At 45.5% G+C, this 25,309-nt stretch overlaps 1 protein-coding gene across 1 annotated transcript in view; it reads right to left on the bottom strand.

Annotated features, from left to right (window-relative positions):
• Positions 1 to 25,309, bottom strand: part of LOC135216671 (uncharacterized) — a 180,705-nt gene that overhangs the window by 130,605 nt on the left and 24,791 nt on the right. Inside the window, exon 2 of the mRNA XM_064252068.1 lies at positions 4,037 to 4,663. Within this exon, the coding sequence (XP_064108138.1) occupies positions 4,037 to 4,630 (594 nt within the window). The 5' untranslated portion in view covers positions 4,631 to 4,663. The remainder of the gene's footprint in view (positions 1 to 4,036; positions 4,664 to 25,309) is intronic.

The following is a 25,309-nucleotide window of genomic DNA, read 5'->3' as shown; positions in this document are numbered from 1 at the left end:
TTTCTCAGTGAAGTGTTGTTCATCAAGAGTCGATCGTCCAGTATTCTGGGGGTGAGTTATTTAGTCTTAATCTTCATTCATTACAGGAATCAATCTTCAACTACGAGTTCTCCCCCGCAGACCTTTTTTTCTCGTTGTTGCTAATCACTTTTTCTTCCAGGAATTCTCCGTATAATATCTTTATCAAATTATCTGTATTAATAGTATCTTTTGGGGGGGGGAGGGGGGGGGGGGATTTTCCTATTACTTGCAACACATTTATACTGTATATTGCATATGCGTTTACGTAGTGGTCGAGTGTACTCTTATAGATATTTTGATAGAACCGCAAGGAATAGGAGTGATAAGAAAAAAGTAAAAGTTAACATGGCAACTACTGCGGCTGGCAACCCGAACGTTGTGACGCTCGTCAGCAATTGTCCCTTTTCAAGGTCGGATCAATGGGTTCCTGCCTCAAAACGTTGAGGCATGGATCTCATCTGTAGACGCTCATTTAAATGCAAAAAGCATCACAGACCCATCTGTACAATTACAGGAAGCCAAAAGCTTCATAGACTTTGCTAAAGGAGATGCAAGTGCATATCTAAGAGGTGTTTCTTTCCAAGACACCGCGTTTGAGTGGAGGCACGAACGAGCCAGTCGTCCAGGTACATAGAGACTCTGATATTCGCAAGATGAAGCCACCTCACCACGTTTTTTATTAAAGTCGTGAAGACCATAGGGGCCGTGCTCAATCCGAATAAAGCGCCCTGAATTGATAAACTGTCCCTTTTAGGACAAACCGAAGATACTTCATCGACTGTGGATGGATGGGGACGTGAAAATATGCGTCTTGAAGGTCTAATGACACCATCCAATCATTTGGTCTTAAGGTCCCAAGAACTGACTGAGGTGTCTCCATCTTGAATTTCTGCTTCTGTATGAACCGATTCAGACTGCTTACATCTAAGACTGGTCGCCAACCTCCCGACTGTTTCGGCACCAGGAATATCCTGTTGTAGAAGCCTGGGGATTCTAGGTCTACAACCTGTTCCACCGCTCTCTTTTCGAGCATCTGCTCGAGCAGATCGTAAAGGATCTGTTGCTTCTCCTGATGGTAAATAGGGGATAAATCCTTGGGTGTCGTGCACAGTGGGGGAGGCTTCAAGAAAGGAATCTTGTACCCCCGCTTGATGATGTTGAGCGACCAGCTGTCCTCATTCCTCTCTATCCAAGCTTTTGAGAATAGTCGAAGCCTGGCTCCTACTGGTGGCTGAAGGATCGCTGGTTCATTTTTTACCTCTGAGTTTAGCAGAGACTCTGCCTCTGGAACGTGTACTTCCTCGAGAAGGTGTTCTCTATGAAACTCCTCCTCGAAAGGGCTTTTGCTTCTTGAAAGCTTGTGTCCGTGCAGACGTCGAAGAAACAACCGTACGTTTCGCAGACTGAGCTAGGAGGTCTTGGGTAGCCTTTTCCTGTAGACTGACAGCCAGATCTTTGACCATAGCCTGGGGAAAGAGATGGCTCGAAAGAGGAGCATAGAGAGATAGAGACCGCCTTTGCAGTAAAACCACAGTAGGTCGCTCTCTACTTCAAAATTGAAGTGCAGAAGTGAGAGGCCAACTCCTCCGAACCATCCCTGACGGCCTTGTCCATGCATGCAAGCACGCTAGACAGCTCCTCCAGGCTAATCGAATCAGGACTACGCGACCGGTTATCCAAGACCCCTAAACACCAGTCCAAAAAATTGAAGACTTCGATCGTACGGAAGAGTCCCTTAAGATGATGGTCTATCTCAGAAAGGGTCCAGGGCACTTTCGCCGTCAACAAAAGGGATCTCTTCGGTGCATCTACCAAGGTGGCGAAGTCACCTTGGGACGAAGAGGGAGCTCTAAAACCTATCTCCTCCCCTGTCTCGTACCAAAGACCTGCCTTGCCTGTCAGTCTTGAAGGGGGCAGGGCGAAAGCTTTCTTGTTTCGGGCTTTCCTTGACTCCATCCAATTCTGAATTTTCTTAAAAGCCCTTTTTGTTGAGAATGAAGTCGCCATCTTCAACAATCCTGGAGTCTTGATGGCCTTCGACGATAACAATTGCGAAGGAGGCGACTGAGGGGCCTCAGGTTTAAACTTTTCTTCAAAAGAGGCTCGAAGCAATCGAACCAAGACCTGGTAATCTGAAGACACTGGTGTAGAAGATTGTTCTTCAGTTATTTCCTCCGATAAGTCTCCTTCATGAGATTCATTACTATCCTCTGAATCTTGGCGAATGTCTGAAGAAGCATTACGTTGTGCGTCCAGCCGAGCGTTCTGCCGAGCGTCACGCTTGGCATCCAGCCGAGCGTCCCGCCCGGCGTCCAGCCGAGCGCCCAGCCGAGCATCAGGCCTGGCGTCAAGCCTCGCTGTCGCCTTAACGTCGTGCTCTCCAGACCCTCGTGCACGAAATCTCGAAGGCGAAGTAATAGGGGAAAGAGCGGCGCGAGGAGAAGGAGAAGGAGACTGCCTGGATCTCTTGACTGGCAGCTTATCATCCTTCCTCCTGTGACGTGGCTTTTCCTCTTTCTCTGCAACCAACGAGGCAAGTTGATGTAGCAAAGCCTCAATCCTCTTCGATTTAGGGCTGATCCTGTGAGAAGACGAGGGGCGAGGGGAAGTCCTCCTCCTCACATGGGCTGCCACAGGTATATCCTTAGCGCAACCAGGGTGCTCAAAAGCATTGTCATCAAAAGACATCCTCTCCGGCGACGATCGCAAAACAGCAGAAGAGAAAGGACGTGAAGCGTCCTTCTCCCTGAGACCAAAGGTGACGGCCGCATGTGCGACATCTTGCATCTTTGCTCTCTTTTGTTGCTCTCTTTTGCGGCGGAAAGTCTTCAAATTGTTCTGGAGACGACCGCAAAACCGAAGGAGCTAACGGATGTGCACCGTCCTCCTCTGAGGAATCAGAGACGACGGCCGCCTGTGTGACATCTAGCGTCTTTGTTCTCTTCAGAGGGCGCGATCGCTTCCAAAAGCTCCAACCGCTGCGCTGGGAGGACATTTCTGATGACGAAAAACACTCTTTCAAGATCCGTTTACGAACTTTGGAAGCCTGGGAAGCGCCCCCAGGTCTTGCCGAAGGGACATCAGATCGGTTGTCTGACCCCCCTTCTGCAACACTCGGGGCATTATCACTACACACCACTGCACTATTAACACCTTCTAATGCGAGCACTTTTGATTCCAGGCTACGCAAAAATTCAAGAATCATTGATAGGGTATTACCCTCCACAAACACTAATGTAGGGCCCAAAGGCATCACAGGTTTTGGAGGGATAAATTCTACTGGATGTGTAACTGGCGTTACACTCCTAGAGGAAGACCTCCTTACCCTATCTCGTTCTAGTTTACATACATATGATTCATACGCCTTCCACGCAGAATCAGACATACTTTCACACTCCTTGCAGCGATCATCAAACATACAAACATGTTTCCTACAATTCGCGCACACAGCGTGGGGGTCTACCGAAGCTTTCGGTAGCCTCACCTTGCATTCTTCCACACAACATACTCTGGCGTTAGTCGAACTAGATCCAGACATCTTAAGTTTAAGGAAAAATCAAGCCAAATTCAAAATAATCCACAATTAGCGTATGCCTAACCACCGATCCAAATCAAATAACCAAAAATCAATCGGGATACTCAAGTAGCCAGAGAAGTTCCAAAATCCAATGACAGAGGTGCTGAAAAAAAGTGTTGACAGTACCGGCGACAGAGAAAATCTGAATAGAAAATGGGAATGGTTCCTGACACCCGCCTCCCAGCAGCGGGAATGGGTACTACCACCTGGCCGACCACTGCGTGTGCCAGGAGTTTTGAAATTCTGTTGGACTTCGGAAAATACAGCTATATATATATCTGGCAGGTAAGCTTCATGAACAAAATAATTTTTAGGTCCCAATGACTTTTCATGTATTAGAGGTCACAGGAATTCATGATGAATGAAAAAGCAACACCCATGTGCAAAGCCCCCAAGACTGACTACCATTTTTAAAAGACACCAAAGCCACTGACTTACGTGAGTTTGTTCAAAGTGTGTTAGCTTAAAAGTAGTATCAGATCTTCTTAGCTTGCTTATCATAACAGCTCCTAACTGATCACACTGCAGCTTTTCAAGGTTGTGGCCATGTAGCAATGTATATGCAATGCCTTCTGAAGTCACTTCCCAACATTTGTATATCCCCAGTTTTTCTAGCTTGGGGCAACCATTCACTAGGTCTATCAGACCTGCATCTGTGACAAGGTCAGATATAGACACAATAACCTCCAAAATACAAGGGCACTGTTTGCTGATGATATTCAAGATTTCATCATTGCACTTGCTCACCATATTTAAAACTGTCAAATTCTTCATTTTTCCAATGCGTTCACTCACTACATTCCTTATGACAAAATTTGTGTTACCAGGAAGTCTCATGTTGAAGAAAAGTCCACTCAAGTCTAATCTCTGAACATGTGGCTGCAAAAGAACTTCAAGACAGGTTCGCATTCCAATTGCCCTTCGTGTCCTACTGACTGTCTGATGTATAGTTTCAATAACCTTCGTTATCAAATTTTCATCGATAATGCTGGGCAGAGAAGCAACCATCCCTGAGAGATCATTCACTGACATCCGACATGTTTCTGGTGACTCCTCTAATTCGACCTGTCAAGAGGAGCAGTAGTTAACAAAATAAAAATTATGATACGGAAAAACAGAATATAAAACTAATTTTCTTATTCTGAAAATAAAAATACAGGCAGTCCCCGGTTATCGGTGGGGGTTCCGTTCCAACGGCTTAATAAGTGAAAATCACTGATAATTGGAAATTGATGCCGATAACGGGATTACGGCACTGATGACCGGTTAATAGCACCAATGTTAGGTATGCTAATAGTAATACTCTATTATCGGTGCCAATGAATGGAAGTCTGCACATTTTGGCGCTGAAAATGGCAGATTTTCAATGCTAGACAAGCCCCATAAAACCGGACTGCCTGTATCTTGCTTTACTTATTTTGAAATGCCTAGTATGGCAAATGTTGGTTAAAATTTAAGGTACTTATTAATTATTCTCAACATAATAAACAACATCTGATGGTCATTAGTCACAGGTAAGTCACTTGTTAAACTATATTTTACAATAATAACAACAATAACTTAACAAATTAGCTAAGCCTCTATCACTTCTGCCAGTACAGTACTTATTTTTCTTCTTGCTCTGTTATGATTGATTCTATGCTGATACAGTTTATGACAGATTGAAACTCTAAATTGAAAATTAAGGAGAATGAGGCTGGTCACCATTCCTCCTCACACATAAAATTTAAATAGCAGACATGGTTGAGAGAAGTACAAGCCTAATGTTAAATTTCATCATCACTGTTAGACCCAGTTCTAACAAACTTAAGATCCTCATAAACTGAAGGTCAAATGTACAGTATATCGAGGTGGATCTCCTATGATAACTACAAAAGCAGTAATGTTTCTTCCTTGTTAAGGCACCACTGGAGGGTAGGAGTTCATCCTGAACAAAGTAATATGTATGACATTTTTGTAATAAAATTATGTTTTATATATACTTACCAAGAAATTACAAGGTACAGTTTTTCCCAAAGCAGCCTAAAAATGATATTGAAATGATACAATTAAGTTTGTTCATACTTATCTGGCAGATATATATATAGCTGTATTTTCCGAAGTCCGACAGAATTTTAAAAACTTACGACATGTAGTGGGAGTCAGGGGATTAGTACCCATTCCCGCCGCTGGGAGGCGGGTATCAGGAACCATTCCCATTTTCTATTCATATTTTTTATTTCCAGTCTCCTGAGGGGAGGTGGGTGGGTACTTAAAATATATATATCTGCCAGGTAAGTATGAACAAACTTAATTGTATCATTACAATATCATTTTGTTCATGAAACTTACCTGTCAGATATATATATAGCTGAATCCCACCTTTGGTGGTGGGACGAGACAGAATACATAGAAGATTTAGGAAACATATACATGCAGATAATTGATATCTTGGTTCCTTACCTGTTAGCATAGCTGACTTCGTGATTCTGTCACCCAAGTCTGCTTCTGCTTACTAGAGTTGCCAGCGAGGTAGAGACCTATATAGCTGGTGCACTCCAGATGACCTGTCAACGGGGGCGTGACCACGATGTGACTAGACCATTGACCATACAATGAGGGCAACGAAGTAAAAACAACCACCTGGCCCAGTCTACCAAAAGTATCCCACTAGACTAGACTAAAGGAAGGGAGATCCGCCCCAGGCGGTCGACCCCACAACCAAAAAACGCACAATATTAAAAACTCACCTAAACACTAAAGGATAGGATGAGTGCTACCTCCTGCCCCCAAAACAGTGTCTGCAGCAACGTATGGTCCTAGCGAGTAGCAATGTTCGTATGTTGCTTTCACCTCCCGCAGGTAGTGTGAAGCGAACACCGAATTGCTTTGCCAATATGTGGCACTCAAAGTGTCACTGAGTGCCATATTTTTGTGAAAAGCTACCGAGGTCGCGATAGCCCTTACCTCGTGGACGTTCACTTTTAGAAGTTTCAAGTCACTATCACTGCATGTGGCATGGGCTTCTTTAATAGTGCTCCTCAAGAAGAACGCCAGTGCGTTCTTCGACATGGGAAGATCTGGTTTCTTCACAGAGCACCACAAGTTATCAGAAGGGCCTCTGCAGTTCTTAGTTCTTTCCAAATAGAATTTGAGAGCCCTGACAGGGCACAGGACTCTCTCTGGTTCACGTCCCACGATCTCTGTCAAACCCTTGATTTCAAACGTCTTCGGCCAAGGGTTGGAAGGGTTTTCGTTCTTTGCTAAGAACGTAGGGCTCAAAGAACATACAGCACTGTGATCCTTAAACCCAATCTGTTTGCTTATAACCTGGATCTCACTAACTCTCTTCGCCGTCGCCAGAGCAGTTAGGAAAAGGGTCTTTCTCGTCAGGTTCCTAAGCGAAGCTGAGTGGAGCGGTTCGAACTGGCTTGACATCAGGAACTTAAGAACCAAGTCTAAGTTCCACGATGGTACTTTAGGCTGAGGAACCTTCGAAGTCTCAAAAGATCTGAGGAGATCATGAAGGTCTCTGTCATTTGCCCAGTCCAGTCCTCTATGTCTGAAGACTACGGAAAGCACGCTCCTGTAGCCCTTTATCGTAGGTACTGCTAATTTCACTTCTTCCCTCAAGTAAAGAAGGAAGTCCGCTATCTGGCTCACAGAGGTTGAGGTGGAGGAAATGCCCTTCTTTCTGCACCAACTTCTGAAAACAGCCCACTTGGATTGGTACACTGCAATCGAGGAAGGTCTCCTTGCAGTGGTGATCGCCTTTGCCACAGATCTTGAAAAACCCCTCGCTCTGGCCAACTTCTGGATAGTCTGAACGCAGTCAGACTCAGAGCGGGGAGGTTTTTGTGGTACCTCTCGAAGTGGGGCTGTTTGAGTAGATCTTTCCTTAGGGGCAGAGTCCTCGGGAAGTCTATCAGGAAGGACATTACCTCTGTGAACCAGTCGGTCGCCGGCCAGAAGGGGGCGATGAGGGTCATCCTCGCACCCTCTGATGCCGCGAATTTCCTCATTACCTCCCCTAGGATCTTGAACGGGGGAAAGGCGTATAGGTCTAGTCCCGACCAGTCCCAAAGAAGGGCGTCTACTGCTACTGCTCCCAGGTCCAGAACCGGTGAGCAGTACATCGGAAGTCTCCTTGTTCTGGAAGTTGCGAATATGTCCACAAGAGGACATCCCCACAACTTCCACAGCCTCTGGCATACGTCCCGATGGAAGGTCCATTCCGTCGGCAGTAGCTGACCTTGCCGACTGAGGTCTACTCGAACGTTTTCCACTCCTGATACAAACCTTGTCAGGATAGTGACGTCTTGTGACCTCGCCCACAACAGGATTTCCTTCGCAAGGATGAACAGGGACCGAGAGTGGGTTCCTCCCTGTTTCCTGAGGTATGCCAGGGCTGTGGTGTTGTCTGAGTTGATCTGCACCACTTTGTTGGAGACTTCTTCTTGAAAGCACTGGAGCGCAAGATGAATTGCTGCCAGTTCCTTGAGATTTATGTGCCAAGACACCTGTTCCCCTCTCCAGGTGCCTGACACCTCCTTACCCCCTAGTGTTGCTCCCCACCCCGTGGAAGACGCGTCAAAGAACAACACTAGGTCGGGGTTCCGAAGCTTGAGCGAAAGTCCTTCTGCAAGCTTCCGCGGATCTGACCACCATCTTAGGTGTTCTTTCACCTCTTCTGTCAACAACAAGATCGCTTCTAGGTCGTTCTCGCGCTTCCAGTTGTTCGACAGGAAGAACTGAAGTGGTCTGAGGTGCAACCTCCCCAGGGAAACAAACTTCTCCAGTGAGGAAATGGTCCCAAGCAGACTCATCCATTCCCTCACCGAGCATATTTCCTTCCCCAGAAAGGTTGACACTTTGCTTAGGCATTGAAGTTGTCGCCCCTGGGACGGAAAAGACCGAAAAGCCACTGAGTCCATCTGAATCCCCAGATAGACTAAGGATTGAGAAGGGGTCAGATGTGACTTTTCGAGGTTTACCAGAAGCCCCAGGGACTTTGCTAACGACAAGGTCGTGTGAAGGTCCTCCAGACACCGGTCTTTCGATGAGGCTCGAATAAGCCAGTCGTCCAGGTAGAGAGAGATCCTGATCTTTGCAAGATGGAGCCACCTTGCAACGTTCTTCATAAAGATGGTGAACACCATCGGCGTCGTGCTTAAACCGAAGCAGAGTGCCCTGAATTGGAATACCTTCCCCTTCAGGACAAACCGCAGGTACTTCCTTGACTGGGGATGGATGGGGACATGAAAATACGCGTCCTGTAGATCTAGTGACACCATCCAATCCCCCGGTCTTAAGGCTGCAAGCACTGACTGAGGCGTCTCCATCTTGAACCTCTGCTTGATGACAATGCTGACATCTAGGACGGGTCGCCACCCTCCTGACTGTTTCGGCACCAGGAACAGTCGGTTGTAAAAACCCGGAGAATCCAGGTCAAAGACCTGTTCCACCGCTTGTTTTACGATCATCTGATCGAGCAGATCATAAAGCACTTGTTGCTTCTCCCCTCGATAAGAGGGAGACAAATCCCTGGGTGTCGAAGACAGCGGGGGTGACTTTATGAACGGGATTCGGTAACCCTTCCTTACGATGTCCACCGACCAAGCGTCGGCACCTCTCTCTTCCCAGGCTTGCGTGAAGAGTTGAAGCCTGGCTCCTACCGGCGACTGAAGGACTTCCAAATCACTTTTTGCTCTTCGAAAGAGCGGGGGCTTTGCCTCTGGAAGTGCCTCTTCCTCAAGCGGCTGGTCTCGAGGAAGATCCACCCCGAAAGGGCTTTAACTTCTTAGCACTCGAGACTCCTGAAGACGAAGGGCCCGCAGGTCTCCTAGATGATTGGGCTAAAAGATTTTGAGTTGCTTTCTCTTGAAGGCTGGCAGCGATGTCCTTTACCATAGCCTGAGGGAAGAGATGGTCCGAAAAAGGAGCGAAGAGCAAATCTGCCTTTTGCGATGGCGAGACAGATTTTGCAGCGAAGTTACAGAAAAGGGATCTCTTCTTTAAGAGCCCCCTGCAGAAATGAGCTGTCAACTCCTCTGAACCATCCCTGACGGCCTTGTCCATGCAAGACAATACACTGGACAGCTCCCCCAGGCTAATGGAATCGTAACTCCTAGACCTGGCATCTAGCACTCCGAGACACCAATCAAGAAAGTTGAAGACCTCGTAACGTCCTGAAGAGGCCTTTAAGGTGGTAGTCCATTTTGTTAGGAGACCAGGCGACTTTCGACGAGGACAGGAGGGACCTCCTCGAGGCATCTACGATACTCCCAAAGTCCCCCTGTGCAGAAGCAGGAAGTCTAATACAGTGGACCCCCGGTTTCGCGTTCTCCGGATTCGCGGACTCACACATTCGCGGATTTCTCTCGGGAACGTTTCCTTGCATTATTCGCGGAATTCGCGGTATCTTTTTATAAGAAATATCCACAAATTCCTGGTTTTTGTTATCAATTTCATCATAAAATGCACTTTTTGTGATAAAACTATTAAAAAAATCAAGTATGAAAATTTTTAGTGCTTTTTCTTAAGTTTTAACTAACAAAATAGGCTGTTTTTAGCGTTTTTATAGGGGTTCCAAACGTTCGCGGATTCTAACTATTCGCGGGGGGGGTCTGGTACGCATCCCCCGCAAATACGGGGGGACCACTGTATAAACGTCTTCTCCCGTCTCGTACCACATGCCCGCTTTCCCGCTAAGTCTTGAAGGCGGAAGAGCGAACGAGGTCTTTCTTGAAGCCTTCCTTCTCTCCATCCAGTCATGGACCTTGCGTAACGCCCTCTTCGTGGAAAGTGACTTCTTCATCTTCACAAAGCCCGAGACCTTGCTAGCCTTGGAGGAAGAAAGTTGAGATGGGGGAGTGCGCGGACCTTCAAGATAAAAGGTGTCCCCAAACTCAGATTGAAGAAGACGAGTCAGGACTTGGTAGTCTGTAGAGACAGGAGCCATCGGCTGTTCCTCGTCAGCTTCGACTGAAGCATCACTAGCTTCCTCTTCCGTTACAGGAGAAGTAGGAGGAAGTAAAGATGATACGTGAGCGGAACGTTGAGACGTCGAAGGAACCGCTGACTCTTGAACTGGAGAAGAAGAGACGGGAACTATGTGCGTCTCCTTAAGACACGAAGACACTTGAAAAGAATCCTCTAAAAAGAGAGGGCGGCGATGAGGTACTGCGTCCGCATCTACCTGGGCATCTGCTGGCGCGAGTCTGGCATCCACTGGCGCGCGTTTGGCGTCCACTCTCACACGTCTGGCGTCCGCTGGCGCGCGCTTGGCGTCCACTGGCGTGCGTTTGACTTCCGCTGAAGCGCGCTCGGCGTCCACTGGTGTGCGCTTAGCGTCCACAGGTGCACTCCTGGTTGTATCTGGCGCTCGCCTGGCGTCCGACCGAGCATCAGGTTCACGCTGCACCTGTTCCGAAATCATAAGAGTGGGTAATACCGCTTCCCGAGAAGAGCGAGAAACAAGCTCATCACGTCCTCTAGAGAGCCGCTGGGGAGCAGTACGAACTCTAGAGGGAGACGAAAAGGGAGAGAGAAACGAGCGAGGAGAAGGAGAGGGAGACTGTCTCGACCTCTTCACTGGCAGTCTGTCATCCTTCCTGAGACGATGTGGGTGCGTCTCTCTTGAAGCAAGAACATCAGCAAGCTGCTGCTGCAATGATCGAAGAATCCTCTGGGTCGGTGAAGACTCCTTTTCAGGGGAGGGGCTGATCCTATGAGAAGGCGAGGGGCGAGGGGACGCCTTCTTCCTTCTCACAGGAACCGCCTCTTCACGCACTCTAGAGCGACTGGGGCGCTCAAAAGAGTCAACGTCCGATGACTCTTTACTCCTCTTCTGCAGCGGGAAAGCTGCGATGACACTATCAGGCGAAGATCGACGTTTGGGCGAACAACTTGGACTTGAAGCGTCCCGATCACAAACGCTCCTTTTCAGCGGGCGTGACACTGAATGAGAGCTCCACCCCTTACGCAGGGAGGAAGCCTCTGACAAAGAAAAGCACTCCTTGAGGAGGCATGCCCGCGCACGCTCCTTGGCAGTCTGGGTAGCGTCATCAGATACTGCCGAAGGCACGTCAGATTGGTGGGGGTTCCTCATAACCCTCCTTTGGCTTTCGACATGCTCTCTCCCTGAAACCTGGGAGTCCAGCAGAGGTCCCGGCCTAGAGGCGAAATGAGGCCGATCTGACGCACCCTCCACTACACAAGGGGCACTGTCACTGCACTTAGTCACTTCACTTTTGCTCTCTAAAGCAAGCACTTTCGACTCTAAGTTACGAATCGATTCCAAAATCAGAGAAAGGGTATTACCCTCTACAAACACTGTTTCAGGGCCTGAAGGCAACACTACAGGGTTAGGAGCAGTAACTACAGAAGGAGGGTTAATAGGAGAAACATTACCTTCTTGTTTACCTGAAACACTCCTGGAGGAAGACCTCCTTAACCTATCACGTTCAAGCTTTCTAAGATAGGTCTCATACGCCTTCCACTCAGAATCTGAAAGACATGCACACTCCTTGCAGTGGTCCTCATACACACAATCATGCTCCCTGCAACTTTTACACAATGTATGTGGGTCTACTGAAGCTTTCAGTAGCCTACCTCTACACTCACTCCTAGAGCAAAACCTAGCGCTAGCGGAACTAGTACCAGACATCTTAAATCAAAGAGAAATCCAAGCCACAATCAATTAAATCCAGAAATAACGTGTGCCTAGCCACCGATCCAAAGTCAGATAACCATAAAACCAAAAAGGGATACTCAAGTAGCTAAAGTTTCCAAAATCCAGACGGAGGTGCTGCAAACAGTTGTTTACAACACCGGTGACAGAAAAAATATGAATAGAAAATGGGAATGGTTCCTGATACCCGCCTCCCAGCGGCGGGAATCGGCACTAATCACCTGACTCCCACTACGTGTGTCGTAAGTTTTTAAAATTTTGTCGAACTTCGGAAAATACAGCTATATATATATCTGACAGGTAAGTTTCATGAACAAAATTCAAAATTTGTAGTAACTATTCAGCTATCTAGTGTAGGTGACATAAAACTCTGCCCACTTTCGGGGTAAAGAGCAGAGCGACCTGACAGACCTCAGCCATTATTGCCCCGATGTCCACGTGAGGGGAGGAGGGCAGGCTCCAATTCAGTAATTACTTGATAAGTATATATAAAACTTAGTTTTATTATGAAAAAAATGATTTTGTTATGATACAATAAAGTTTCATACATACTTACCTGGCAGATATATACTTAGCTAAGACTCCGTCTTCCCCGACAGAAATTCGAATTTCGCGGCACACGCTACAGGTAGGTAGGTCAGGTGATCTACCGTCCTGCCGCTGGGTGGCAGGAATAGGAATCATTACCTTCTAGAACCAGATTTTTCTCTTCCACCTGTCTCCTGCGGGGAGGCTGGGTGGGCCATTTATCGTAAATATCTGCCAGGTAAGTACAGGCAGTCCCCGGGTTACAACGGGTTCGGCTTACAACGTTCTAAGGTTAAGGTGCTTTTCAATTATATTCATCAGAAATTATTTCCTGGGTTACGACGCATGTTCCAGGGTTACGACGCCTACAACGCTCATCTGGCAGAAGACATGTGACACCAAAAATGCAAAATAATTAATATTTGAAGGTTATTTTGATGCAAAATGCAATAAGTATGCAGTTAGCATAGTTTTGAATGCACCTAAAGCATTAAAAGTAAGGTTTTCCTAGGATTTTTGGTGAGGTTCCGGCTTACGACGATTTTCGGCTTACAACTCGTCTCAAGAACGGAACCTCCGTCGTAACCCGGGGACTGCTTGTATGTATGAAACTTTATTGTATCATAACAATATCATTTTCATACATTCAAATTCCCTGACAGATATATACTTAGCTGATTGGCACCCTTTGGTGGAGGGTAAGAGACAGCTAGTAACTGATTAGACAGGTAAACAACATACGTTGTAGGTAATAAATAAATAAAACCTTGGTTCCTATGTGTTTAGACGAAGGGTTGACTTCCTAGCTATTGCTAGGAGTCTGCTTCGTCTCAAGAACCTCAGCGAGGATGTGACCTATGGCTAAGAGTTCTTGTAGATCTGTCAATGGGGTCTTATCCACTTACTCGACAGAATCTAAAGGTCATTTGTCAATGGGGTCTTATCCACTTACATGACAATAGTACACTTATGCCTAGTGGCATAATTAAGGAGCACAACACCGATCCCGATCACCTGATCCTAACACGAGGGTTAGTGCTTAATTTGAAAAGAGTTATCCCCAAACTCCTTTCAAACAACCCAAAGAACAAAACACTATGTTAAAATAAAAATTAACTCACTTAGTTAAGGATCAGTGGCGGCTCCCTATCCCAGCAACGTATCCGTAGACACGTATAACCAAGAGAGAAGGATCTCTCGTAGGTCAACTTGACCTCCTTCGTGCTAAGGGAAGTCAACTCCCGAGTTGCATCTTCCGTAAGTTACAGCTAATATGTCCTTCACGACATATTGTTATGGAACTAACAAGAATTCATAAAAGCTCGAACTTCAAGCGCTTTTAATTCTCAGCTGTTTGAAGGAATCATCAAGTTATTCATGAAGTGCTTAGCGATCACATTTGTTTCAAAGAAGAAGACCAGGGCTTCCTTTGAAATGGATCTCTTCTGGATGAAGCCTAGAGCCTGGCTTGCGCCTGGCTGGCGCCTCGCGCCTGACTGGCTCCTCGCGCCTGACTGGCGCCTCTCGGCGCTGGCTGGCGCCTCGCTCGCGCCTGCCTGGCTCGCCGCTGCTGGCGGGGCCTCGCGCCTGGCGGCGCCTCGCGCCTGGCTGGCGCCTCGCCTGGCTGGCCCCTCGCGGCCTGGCTGGGCCCCTCGCGCCCTCTGGGGGTTGCCTCCGCCTGTTCCGCGCCTGCCTGGTGCCTTGCACCTGCCTGGCGCCTAGCCCCTTGGCTGGCTCCTCCCCACTTGCTGGAGTTTCAAGCTTGGTAGAGTCTCGAGGAAGTCTGGCGATGTCACATCGGACACTCTTATCCGTCCGATTTTTTCGCCTCTAGCGCATCTGTGCCAAGTTGTAGGCCTGCTCTTTCTCCTCATCAGACAATGACAGTGTTCTTGGGAATGTTTGCCTCTGGCATTTTTTACGCCTGTTTTGGCATATGGCACCTGGTTGGCGCTACATTGTCCAAAAGTCCTGAACATCCACAATAGTTTATCAGGGGACTGGAGAAGGGTGGAAGAAGTTCTTCCCCTTTGAGCTTTGGCCTCTCCGGCAAGGGGAGGTGATTGTAGTCAGCTACATCCAGTAGACGATTGGATATCTAACTGTACGAGAGATAAGAGTCTTCCTCCGAGGAGGGTCCTTCTTGAATACTTTCGTTGCTCACGAGATCTCTTCTTACATGTTGAAGGGGTTTCTCGTTGCAGAATCTTCCCTATCATTGCCCGAAGGAAGGGAAGAAGCCTGGAAGTCGAAGGAGACTCCGAGCTGAAATTGGGAGGACTCCTGATTTCTAGCTCTTTAATGTATCCTTCTGAACACCTTCTGGGAAGCATTTCGAGCCGTCATCGCATTCCAAAGACTCTGTAGGCAAACGTTTGAACCATTCTACTGTAGATGAAAACGTAAGTACCCTGCCTGGACAACGAAACCTCTATCTGAAAACATTGAATCAGGAATAGGGGGTTTTAGTTCTTTTGCCAGACATACTATGCTGGCAAGAACCCATTGCCTAGTTTCCATAGAATCTGATGCGAGATTCCAATGCTCAAAAAATTTACTTGTCTTCTGGTCGTTTAGGACCAAGAGAAACAAAGAATTCCCTCATAAAAATTTCTCCTTTTAAAGAAGTTTGATGAGGAGCAGTTCCATCTTGTCGGAACATGGAATCTGTGGCCACAAAAAGATCCCATTAGAAGTACATGATATCCTACTCTTGTCATATTGAGGTATCGTATAAGATCTGATCTCGAAGATCTTAATCCTCTGCTATCTCCAATTCCCTTTGTAGAGACAGAGTATAGCCTTTTACTGCGTTCTTTGATAGCAGATAAATACAAAGGTATTCTTCCCCCTGAAAGAGAAAAAAAAACCGCCATGTGGTTCACAGAGGTATCGGAAGAGGACAGTTTCCTCATTCCCTCTAGCACGATCTGCAGCAATTCTATGTCTTGGCCATGACTATTGTAATTTACCTTGAAAAAATCCTCTCATTCATGTCCACTTCTGGTCAGTCTGCACGCAGACAGACTCAGAGTGGAGAGGTTGTTAAGGTCCATTTATAATAGATGCTGATAGAATATCCAGACTCTCTTGGAAAAGACTTCCAAAACATGCTGTGAGAAGAACGTGACCTCTGTGCATCCAACCTCTCGAAGGCCAAAATGAGGCATAAAGTATTATCCTCTCTTTCTTTGATGCCCTTTATCTTAAATTCTGTAAAGAATTTATATTTATGGGAAAAAAGACTAAAGTTTATTCCCCTTTCTATAAAATAAAGATGGCGTATATTGCTACCTCTCTAGGTTGCGCGGCAAAATGGTGAAGCAGTCTAAAGGAAGCCTGTTCGTCTTCTACCTTGCTAAGAGATCTATGAAGAAGACTTTCCGCAGGTTCTCACAACTCTTTCCAATAAATGTTAGACATATGTTAACAGTTATTATCGTCGATCGAGAAGGTTCTCACGGACATGCAAAATCTTGCATCGAACCTCTTAAGGATCGTTACGTTCCCTTTCTGTTTTCCAAGTAGGTTCTCTTTTGTTAACGCGTATTCTCGATGCTCTTTGCAATATGAGAGAGTCGTGGAATTGGCCTAAGTGATTAAAATAAATCATTTCATTGTTCCTTGTAAGCGACCCCTCCCGAGAGGCTACTGGACTCTTAGGTTAATAACTCGCTAAAACGAGAAAATATCTTGGATGGTGCTTCTGGCTTGCTTCTGGCACAATTTTGCGCCAGGCTGGCGCTTCTGGCGCATTGCGCCAGGTTGGCGCTTCGCGCCAGACTGGCACTTCCTTCTAATTCTTTTTAGGTTATGTGCCAGAACATCTGTGCCTTTATAGTACCCGACATCCTTTCACATGTTAATTCCGTTCTTAGTAGGAAAAAACTTTTATATACGTAGTATAGTTCATTCAGGGAAACAACTTCTGCCACGAAGAGAATGTTTCCCATCCGACTCATCCATCTTCTCCTGAGCAGGTACTCTAATAAGCCATGCTTTCATAAGCATGAGAGCATTATATAATATAATGTTCTGCTGCGATAGAATCCTTTAATAATGTTACCTACAGTAAACAGCATTGTAAGGTTGCAATATCTCTCTTATTGAAAGCTTCTTAGCAAAAGGCAGACAATATTTTATGTTAGCTTAACTGTCCCCTCAATCCGAGGCTAAGACCCCGATTGTAGGGGAGAGATACGGATAGTTATTCCATCCCGCAGGAGAGAGAGATGTAACCGACCGCTCATGACCGACACTTACATGGTACTGCGTTGGTCTAAGCGATAGCAGTGACCATCTCCCTTAGCCGTCTGGCCTTACTCTTCCAGAGTTGCCAGCTACTTCATTTAATAAAGAAATCTTATAAAATTATTATCGAACTTCAGGAAGTTCTTATTAAAGCATATTTAAGCGAAACAAGACTTCGATAAATCTAGAAGCTAAGTAGGTGTTGTCTTAATAATCCCTTTAAGCGTAGTCCTTCCTAGGAAAGTCCTAGAAGGATACTGGTAATTGAGTTGCACAGCAAAGAAGTAACTATGGTATGTGTTTATGATTTGACCATATTGTATTCTCATACAGCAGATACTCTACTACCTTCTACTATCTTCGTTCTTTTCGTTAATAGAACGATAGAAAGAGTATATATATCTCCTTAAGGAAGGAAGTTCATCCAGGAACTCTTTAAATCTTCGTGATTTCCTCATAAATTGCGGAAGAGACAGAATTCCTGTTCGTCTCTAGGGTTTATGGAAGGAAGTAGATATTTCCTATCCGTCATCATACCCAAACGTCGATGAGATTCTTATTAAGAAAAACTCCCAAAGCTCTTGCCTCCTCATAACAAGGGAAGAGCATGGATGAAGGAGAGAGTCCGCATTGAGAGGAACTGCCTAACACAGGAGTCTTCTGAATAATGAAAAAGGGCTTCTTTTAGTATCAGAATCCTTCTGACAAAAGCGACGGCCGCCTGTGCGACATCTTGCACCTTTGCCAGGGGAAAGTTGCTCAAGTTAAAAACTCAAAGAGGAGCCTCGCGACTGACCTCTCTCTCAAAAGAAGATTTTGGAATATTCTGGCGTCTGGATCCTTGCGCCTAGCGCCTGGCGTCTGGATAGTTCCGCGCGCCTGAAATGTTCCGCACGCTAGAAAGGAGACACGCTCCTGGAATGTTCCGCTTGCGTGGAAGGTCCCGTGCGTCCTGATAGTTCCGAGCGCCTACTAGTCTCCTTTTAGGAGCCTCTTGCCCGTAAACGTTCAATGTAAGGATCCTTCTGATTGCCACTCTACTATAAGGCTCCTCGGTCTAGCCGTCTGTTTTCTCTTTGAAGGCGCCTTGCGCCAAGAAAAAAATTTTTTGGAACGCGGCTCGCGTTTGTCTGTAGGAACGCGGCTCGCGCTAGTCTGTTGGAACGCGGCTCGCTGCTGGCTGTTGGAACATGGCTCGCGCTTGCTTGTTGGAACGCGGCTTCCTGGCTGGCTCTTCGCTTGTAGTCCAGTTGGCGCTCAGTGTTCTCTCAGTTTTCAGAGAACGCGCTAGATCGTCCGAACTCCAAACATGTACGTTCTTCGTCTTTTCAGACGTAATATGAAGAAAACGGAAGAAAAGATGTACTTTTTTAAGGATGCCTTTCCAATGGCTATCCCTGACAGTCTGGGACGTTCTACAGATCCTGCCGAGGGGACGCCCGATCGGTGGGGATTCTCCATAACCTCCGTAAGGCTTTCGACATTCCTTCTCCTCTGGGCTTGTGAGCTTGGAAGAGATCTAGACCTGAGAGCGAGACAGAGCCGATCGGATGCACCCTCCACTATTTTAGGACGCCTTTCCAATGGCGAACTTGGCAGTCTGGGACGTTCTACAGATCCTGCCAAGGGGACGGCTGATCGGTGGGGATTCTCCATAACCTCCGTAAGGCTTTCGACTTTCCTTCTTCTCTGGGCCAGGGAGCTTGGAAGCGGTCTAGACCTGGGAGCGAAACAGAGCCGATCAGATCGCACCCTCCACTGCACTGGGAACACTAAATTCACTTCTTACCTTATAAGAGCTCGCATTTTGAGCTACATCCATTTATCTTCAAATTTATGAATTTGTAGATTCTGTGGAGTAAGAAGGTGATGAGGATGCAAAAACTACTATTACTGTTAATACTTTAACTGCTCGTTAGCATGAGAGCTATTAAAGCTTCTAAAGGAAGCGTAAAAAGTTATATGCTTTTCTGACTTCCTAAAGTAGGAAGTTAGAGTTTTATATTTCCTCAATCAAGTTCTAACACTTATTACACATATTAATGAATAAATATTAATATTAATATTTCCCTTTCTTGCAAACTATATGAGTGTCTACCGAAAACTTCGGTAGTTACACTTCATATATTCTTCTAAATTTTCGAAGTCAAATTTATTAAAAAGTTAATAAAAGCGTATGCCGAACCAAAGACCCAGTACTTCCCTGCAAAAGACAGCCCAGAAGATCGATGGCAATGATACACGAAAATCAAGTCAGGAGGTACCGCAATCGTTTTGTTTACAATACAGCGACAGAGAAAAATCTGGTTCTAGAAGGTAATGATTCCTATTCCTGCCACCCAGTGGCAGGACGGTAGATCACCTGACCTACCTACCTGTAACGTGTGCCGCGAAATTCGAATTTCTGTCGGGGAAGACGGAGTCTTAGCTAAGTATATATCTGTCAGGGAAGTTGAATGTATGAAAATGTAATTTTTTATAAGAAACTTACCAAGTACTAATTACAAACTGCATTCACATTGACAGGAGGTGGGATACATGGACATGTTCTACCTCAAAACATTGAAATAAGAAAAATGACTTTGATAGCATAAAGTTGTCAGCATTGGTACAATGCTTATTGTTTCCTTACCTGCCTCTTGTCAGTGCTCATCTCAACCAGTGGTGTGGAGCTATAGCCATGGGTCGCCTCTTATTTTAGTGGGGGACTTTGCAGCGAAGGAGGTACCGATGGCTAGCAAAGTTAAAAGGTGCCTTTGCCCTGGGTGCAAAACAATAAAATAATACAAAGCTGCCACCCACACTGTAATAAAAAAAAAAAAAAAAGACCACACCTAACCACTAATAGAACTGGTAGGTAGTCCAGGTACCATGTACCCCTCACCTTGGACTCAACATCACTGTATCAAGGTGAGAACATCCCTGTATCAAGGTGAGAAGATAGAGGAAGGACAAAAAAAAACTCCCTATGCTTCCTCTCCCAACACCATGCCAGCCATGGATAAAGGTCCAACGGCTACAATTTTTTAAAACTGATTCTACTTCTTTGAGATAATATGATGCAAAGACCAACTTGCACTTGCAATATGTTGATTGCAAGATAGAGGAGAGGGACATGTTATGGCAGAAGGCAAGAGAAGTAGCCACAGCTAAAACCTCATGCACTCTAACCTTAATTAAAGGTAGAATGCCCTCCTGAATCCAAGAATGCACCTCAGAAATTAGGTCTCTCAAAAAATAGATCATCACATTTTTTGACACTGGATGGAAAGGGTTTCGAAAGGAGTACCACAGATGGCTAGAGGGGCCTCTGATTTTCTCAGTCCACTGAAGATAGAATCGCAAAGCTCTCGCTGGGCAGAGAATTTCTCCTCTTCCTCTGGACCAATGATGTTTGACAGACTTTTAATGGAGAAGGATCGAGGCCAGGGCTTGGAAAGGTCTTTGTTCTTAGCAAGGAACCAGAGCGAGTAGGAGCATACTGCATCTCCCTCTGCAAAAGCTACTCTCCTGTCAATGGCTTGTAGCTTGCTGACTTATTTGGCAGTGGCTAAGGTAATGAGGAAGAGAGTCTTTCTAGTCAAGTCTCTTAGAGAGGCTCAACTGAGGGGCTCAAAGACTGGGCCTGGGCCGAAATTCCATGAGACGTCTTCCAACCTCTTTTGTCTAGTCGTGTTTAAGGATTTGATGAGATCATTGAGGTCTTGGTTGGAGGAAAGCTCCAACCCTCTGTGCTTGAAAACAAGAGCCTAGCATGGACCAACAGGCAGTCCCAAGCTATCGGCAGGGGTTCTGTTCTGGTGGCTTGATGATAAGCAAAAATCGCATATAACCGAAAATCGGTGCCAATAACCGGTTAATGGCACCTCTGTTAGGTATGTATCAGCACCAGTACCCTATTATTGGTGCCTGTATACCCCTTAATAATGGAGGATGATCATTTATTGCACAATTTCAAGAGGAGTGGGAAATCAGCAATCTGACTAACAGATATCTCAGAAAAAGACGTTACATTGATGGCACTATCTCTGGAAGACTGTCCATTTAGTCTGGTAAAAGCTGCTATAAGACTGGTGCCTACATCTGGCAATAGCCTCTGCAGCCCCTCTTGGTAAAACCTTTCACTCTGACAAGGCTTCAGACAGTCTGAAGCCTGTCAGGGACAGAGAGGACAACCCTTGGTGGAATGTGTGGAAGTGAGGTTGTTTGAGAAGAGACAGTTTTTGAGGGAGCAGCCTTGGAAAATCCACCAGAAGACGGAACAGATCTGAGAACCATTTTGTGTTTTATGAAAAGACTATTAGCCAATACGAGATTACTCAAGCTGCATCAGGAAATGTAGGCAGAATGGCCAACGGCTGTATTCTGTAAGTTTGCTAGATATGCAGGGTAGAGTTTACCTGAATAAATTGTAGTAATAACCTCATTAAGTTTTCAATGCCTTATTCATCTAAGTTCCAGGTACAAGGAATTACAGACATCAGATGAAGTAAATCTGTCCTGTTGAAGTTTCAATTACATAAAAGTGAATTGAATAAGTTACCCTGGCATTTGCTCTTCTATCAAAGCACTTAATGGGTCGGCTCCCCGTATTTAGGGTCTTTTGATGAGGAAAAGGCTAATTGGAGGGGTTGCTGTGGTAGTGTTTAACACTCGCCCCAGTTTTATACCGACACCTTTTATATAGGTGAGCGAGTCAGAAGCTTCTGACATGTCCAATTTAGCAGTTCTCTGGTATTATAGCAATATTTTACTAGAAATAGTGCTAAAGCAGACATATTTCACTGGGCGACACGGCTTCCTCGCCCAGAAATAGATTTTTCCTACGTCAAAATCCCTTTTTTCTCTCCTACTTTCTTCCTCTCTTTTGTGTCTATTATGTTATAGGGAGGTTTATGTAAAAGCAGTTCTTTCTGTTCTATTCTTTGGTAAAGGTACATGTAGCCATAGTTCTAGATTAAAGTTATGGTTATATTACAGTGCATTTTCAATTTATTGGAAGTACTACTGTAATGTCTCTTTTTCTGAGATATCTGTTAGTCAGACTGCTGATTTCCCACTCCTCTTGAGGTCACGCAAGAAATGATCATCCTCCATTATTAAGGGGTATACAGGCACCAATAACAGGGTACTGGTGCTGATACATACCCAACAGAAGTGCCATTAACCGGTTATTGGCACCGATTTTCAGTTACATGCGATTTTCGCTTATCATCAAGCCACCGAAACAGAACCCCTGTCGATAGATAGGGACTGCATGTGGATCCATGCTAGGCTCTTGTTTTCAAGCACAGAGGGTTGGAGCTTTCCTCCAAGACCTCAATGATCTCATCAAATCCTTAAACACGACTAGACAAAAGAGGTTGGAAGACGTCTCATGGAATTTCGGCCCAGGCCCAGTTTTTGAGCCCCTCAGTTGAGCCTCTCTATGAGACTTGACTAGAAAGACTCTCTTCCTCATTACCTTAGCCACTGCCAAATAAGTCAGCAAGCTACAAGCCATTGACAAGAGAGTAGCTTTTGCAGAGGGAGATGCAGTATGCTCCTTCTCGCTCTGGTTCCTTTCTAAGAACAAAGACCCAGTAGGCCTACCTCCTACAGCGTCGGATGAAGCTAAGGTAATATCCGGTGTGCCACAAGGTACGGTGTTAGCTGCATTACTGTTTGTTATTATGGTTGCAGACATAGACAGTAATGTTAAAGACTCGGTAGTGAGTAGTTTTGCCGATGACACAAGAATAAGTAGAGAAATTACTTGTGATGAAGATAGGAACGTGCTACAAAGAGACCTTAACAAAGTATATGATTGGGCAGGGGTAAATAGGATGGTATTTAACTCTGATAAATTTGAATCAATAAATTATGGAGACAGAGAAGGAAAGCTATATGTATATAGGGGACCTAATAAAGGGATTTTGACGAAGGAAAAAACTATTTCTGGGGGAAGACCTGTGTCGCCTGGTGAAAAGTTCCTGTAGCTCACTTTTCTAAGTATAAATAGATTCTAAATATACCAGAGAAAAAAGCTAGCATGGTATGCTGAGGTTACTACCCTCGTGCGAGCACCCAAAGGGTGTCAGGTATAAAGTACAAGGCGAGTGGAAGCCACTATTCACAGGTCTTCTGCCAATCAGAGGATTCCTTTCCAAAATCTTTCTCATGAAGAGAGGCGTCCCAAAGGCCAACCTTCCCCCTTGCTCCCGCTACTTCTGCCCGACTCGAGCGCCATCTGCATTCCTGGATTAGACACCTTGGCTTGGATTGGTTAAGGGTGGGGAAGTTAAATTGAAGGGATGGGTTCACCGGGCAACACAGGTCTTCCCCCAGAAATAGATTTTTCCTTCGTCAAAATCCCTTTTCTGGGTTCGACCTGTGTTCGCCGGTGAAAAGTTATCAGAGAATTCCCATCCAAGCCTACTGTATATCAAACAAGTTTATAAAGGAGGAGTTAATGAAACCTAAGGTTCATTTAAATAAGTTTACTTATTTGCTAATTACACTAAGACTTAAATTATGACTTAGAACTAGTAACAAGATGCCAATATAATACACTTAAGTAAGGTATCTAGAGCAAAAAACAGGGTATGTACAGACAGGTACAAAAATTAACATGGCCCCAACATTAAATATACATATATACATGTTCCAGTGGCAGGATAACGCCCAAGCCCTCCTGACCCATTGGAGCGAGGTTCGGTGGGGAATATTGAGTGAGGCCGGCAGGAGGGAGAGAGTATTAAGGAAAGGAAATTAAAGGATAAGGAGAGGATTGACAGGATTCATTACTCAGGGGAGACTATGCTTCCTGCAGCGATTGCTGGGAATTTAAGGGCTTCTAAGTTCTTGAGATAGTGGCGCTTAAACATTGATGGAGATTTCCAACCCGTATACTTCTTCAGGTCTTCGAAATTCATATTATGAAAATAATTAATAGAGGTAGCCACTGCTCGGATATCATGGACGTGTGGGACTGAATCCGGATTGGCCTGTTTAATAAAGTAGAGCATTTGTTGTCTAATACCTTTAAGAGAAATCGTACCCCCTTTCTCTCTAATGAGAAGGGGGCCTGAAGATTTTTCAGACGTTCTGGCTAAGAAGGATTTAAGGGTGTTGACAGGGCACAATGAAGTGTCCTGTGTCAGAGGGATGATTTTCCATGGAGCCCATCTGTTTTGTGGGTCCTCATTCTTAGCCAAGAACCTCCAATCTGGGGATAGTAATACTTCCCCCAACTGGAGGAATTCTATATGGTCTGGATTCCTAGAGAGAGCCGAGAGTTCAGATATTCTGGCACCAGAGGCCATAGCCACTAGGAATAGTTTTTTAAAGCAGAGTTACATAAGAGCATGACTCGTTATTGGTGTCTGAGGCTAATTTGAGTACATCGTTCAAAAACCAGGAGACTGTATGAGGGCGGTCTATTGGTCTCCAGCAGGCACATGCTCGTGGAATGGAGGAGAAGTATGCATCTGACAAGTTAATGTTAAAGCCAACCTGAAAAATCTTCTTTAAGGCTGACTTGATTGTAGTGATGGTACTAGCAGCTAGGCCCTTCTCAAATAGAGTTCTAAAGAATGAAATTGCCAGATTCGTGGTCATTTTATGAGCAGCTGAGTCTTTTAGAAACTTAGCCAACTTCTTGACTGCTGAATCATATTGCCTGAGCATTGATTCTCTTTTATCTGATTCTATAAATAAAATCTTAAATGGATCGACAATAGCGTCCTTTTGGGCCGCAAACTTCATGAAGTCCATAAAATTAGGGCATTCAGAATTCTTGAGGAAGCTGACACAGTCTGAGTTTGTACTATCTGTCAGTTCCGGACGAGGGATCCGTTTGGGTCGGAGCTTCAACTCTAGAAGAAGCGGAAACCAATTGCTCTTCGGCCAGTTGGGTGCCACTAGTGCTATTTGTCCTGTGAAAGATTGTAACTTGTGCAGGACCTTCATCAGAAGATTCACCGGTGGAAATAGATAAATCTTCTGCCAATTGTTCCAATCTATGGTCATCGCATCCGTGGCGTAAGCTAGAGGGTCCAGGTTGGGTGCCACATAACATGGTAGTTTGTATTTGGATTCTGTGGCAAATAGGTCTACTTGAAGATCTGGGATTTGATTGCAAATCCACCGGAATGACCTCTTCTCCAGGGACCACTCCAACTCCAGCGGGGTTGTCCTGGAAAGTGCATCTGCAATAACATTCTTCACACCTGCCAGGTGATTTTTTGCCGCCAAAGAAAATATTGCAATTAGCACATGAT

This window comes from Macrobrachium nipponense, chromosome 19, assembly GCF_015104395.2.
Source record: "Macrobrachium nipponense isolate FS-2020 chromosome 19, ASM1510439v2, whole genome shotgun sequence".
NCBI lineage: Eukaryota > Metazoa > Arthropoda > Malacostraca > Decapoda > Palaemonidae > Macrobrachium > Macrobrachium nipponense.
The sequence above is the reverse complement of the archived record's forward strand: the minus strand, read 5'-3'. Positions and strand labels throughout refer to the sequence as shown.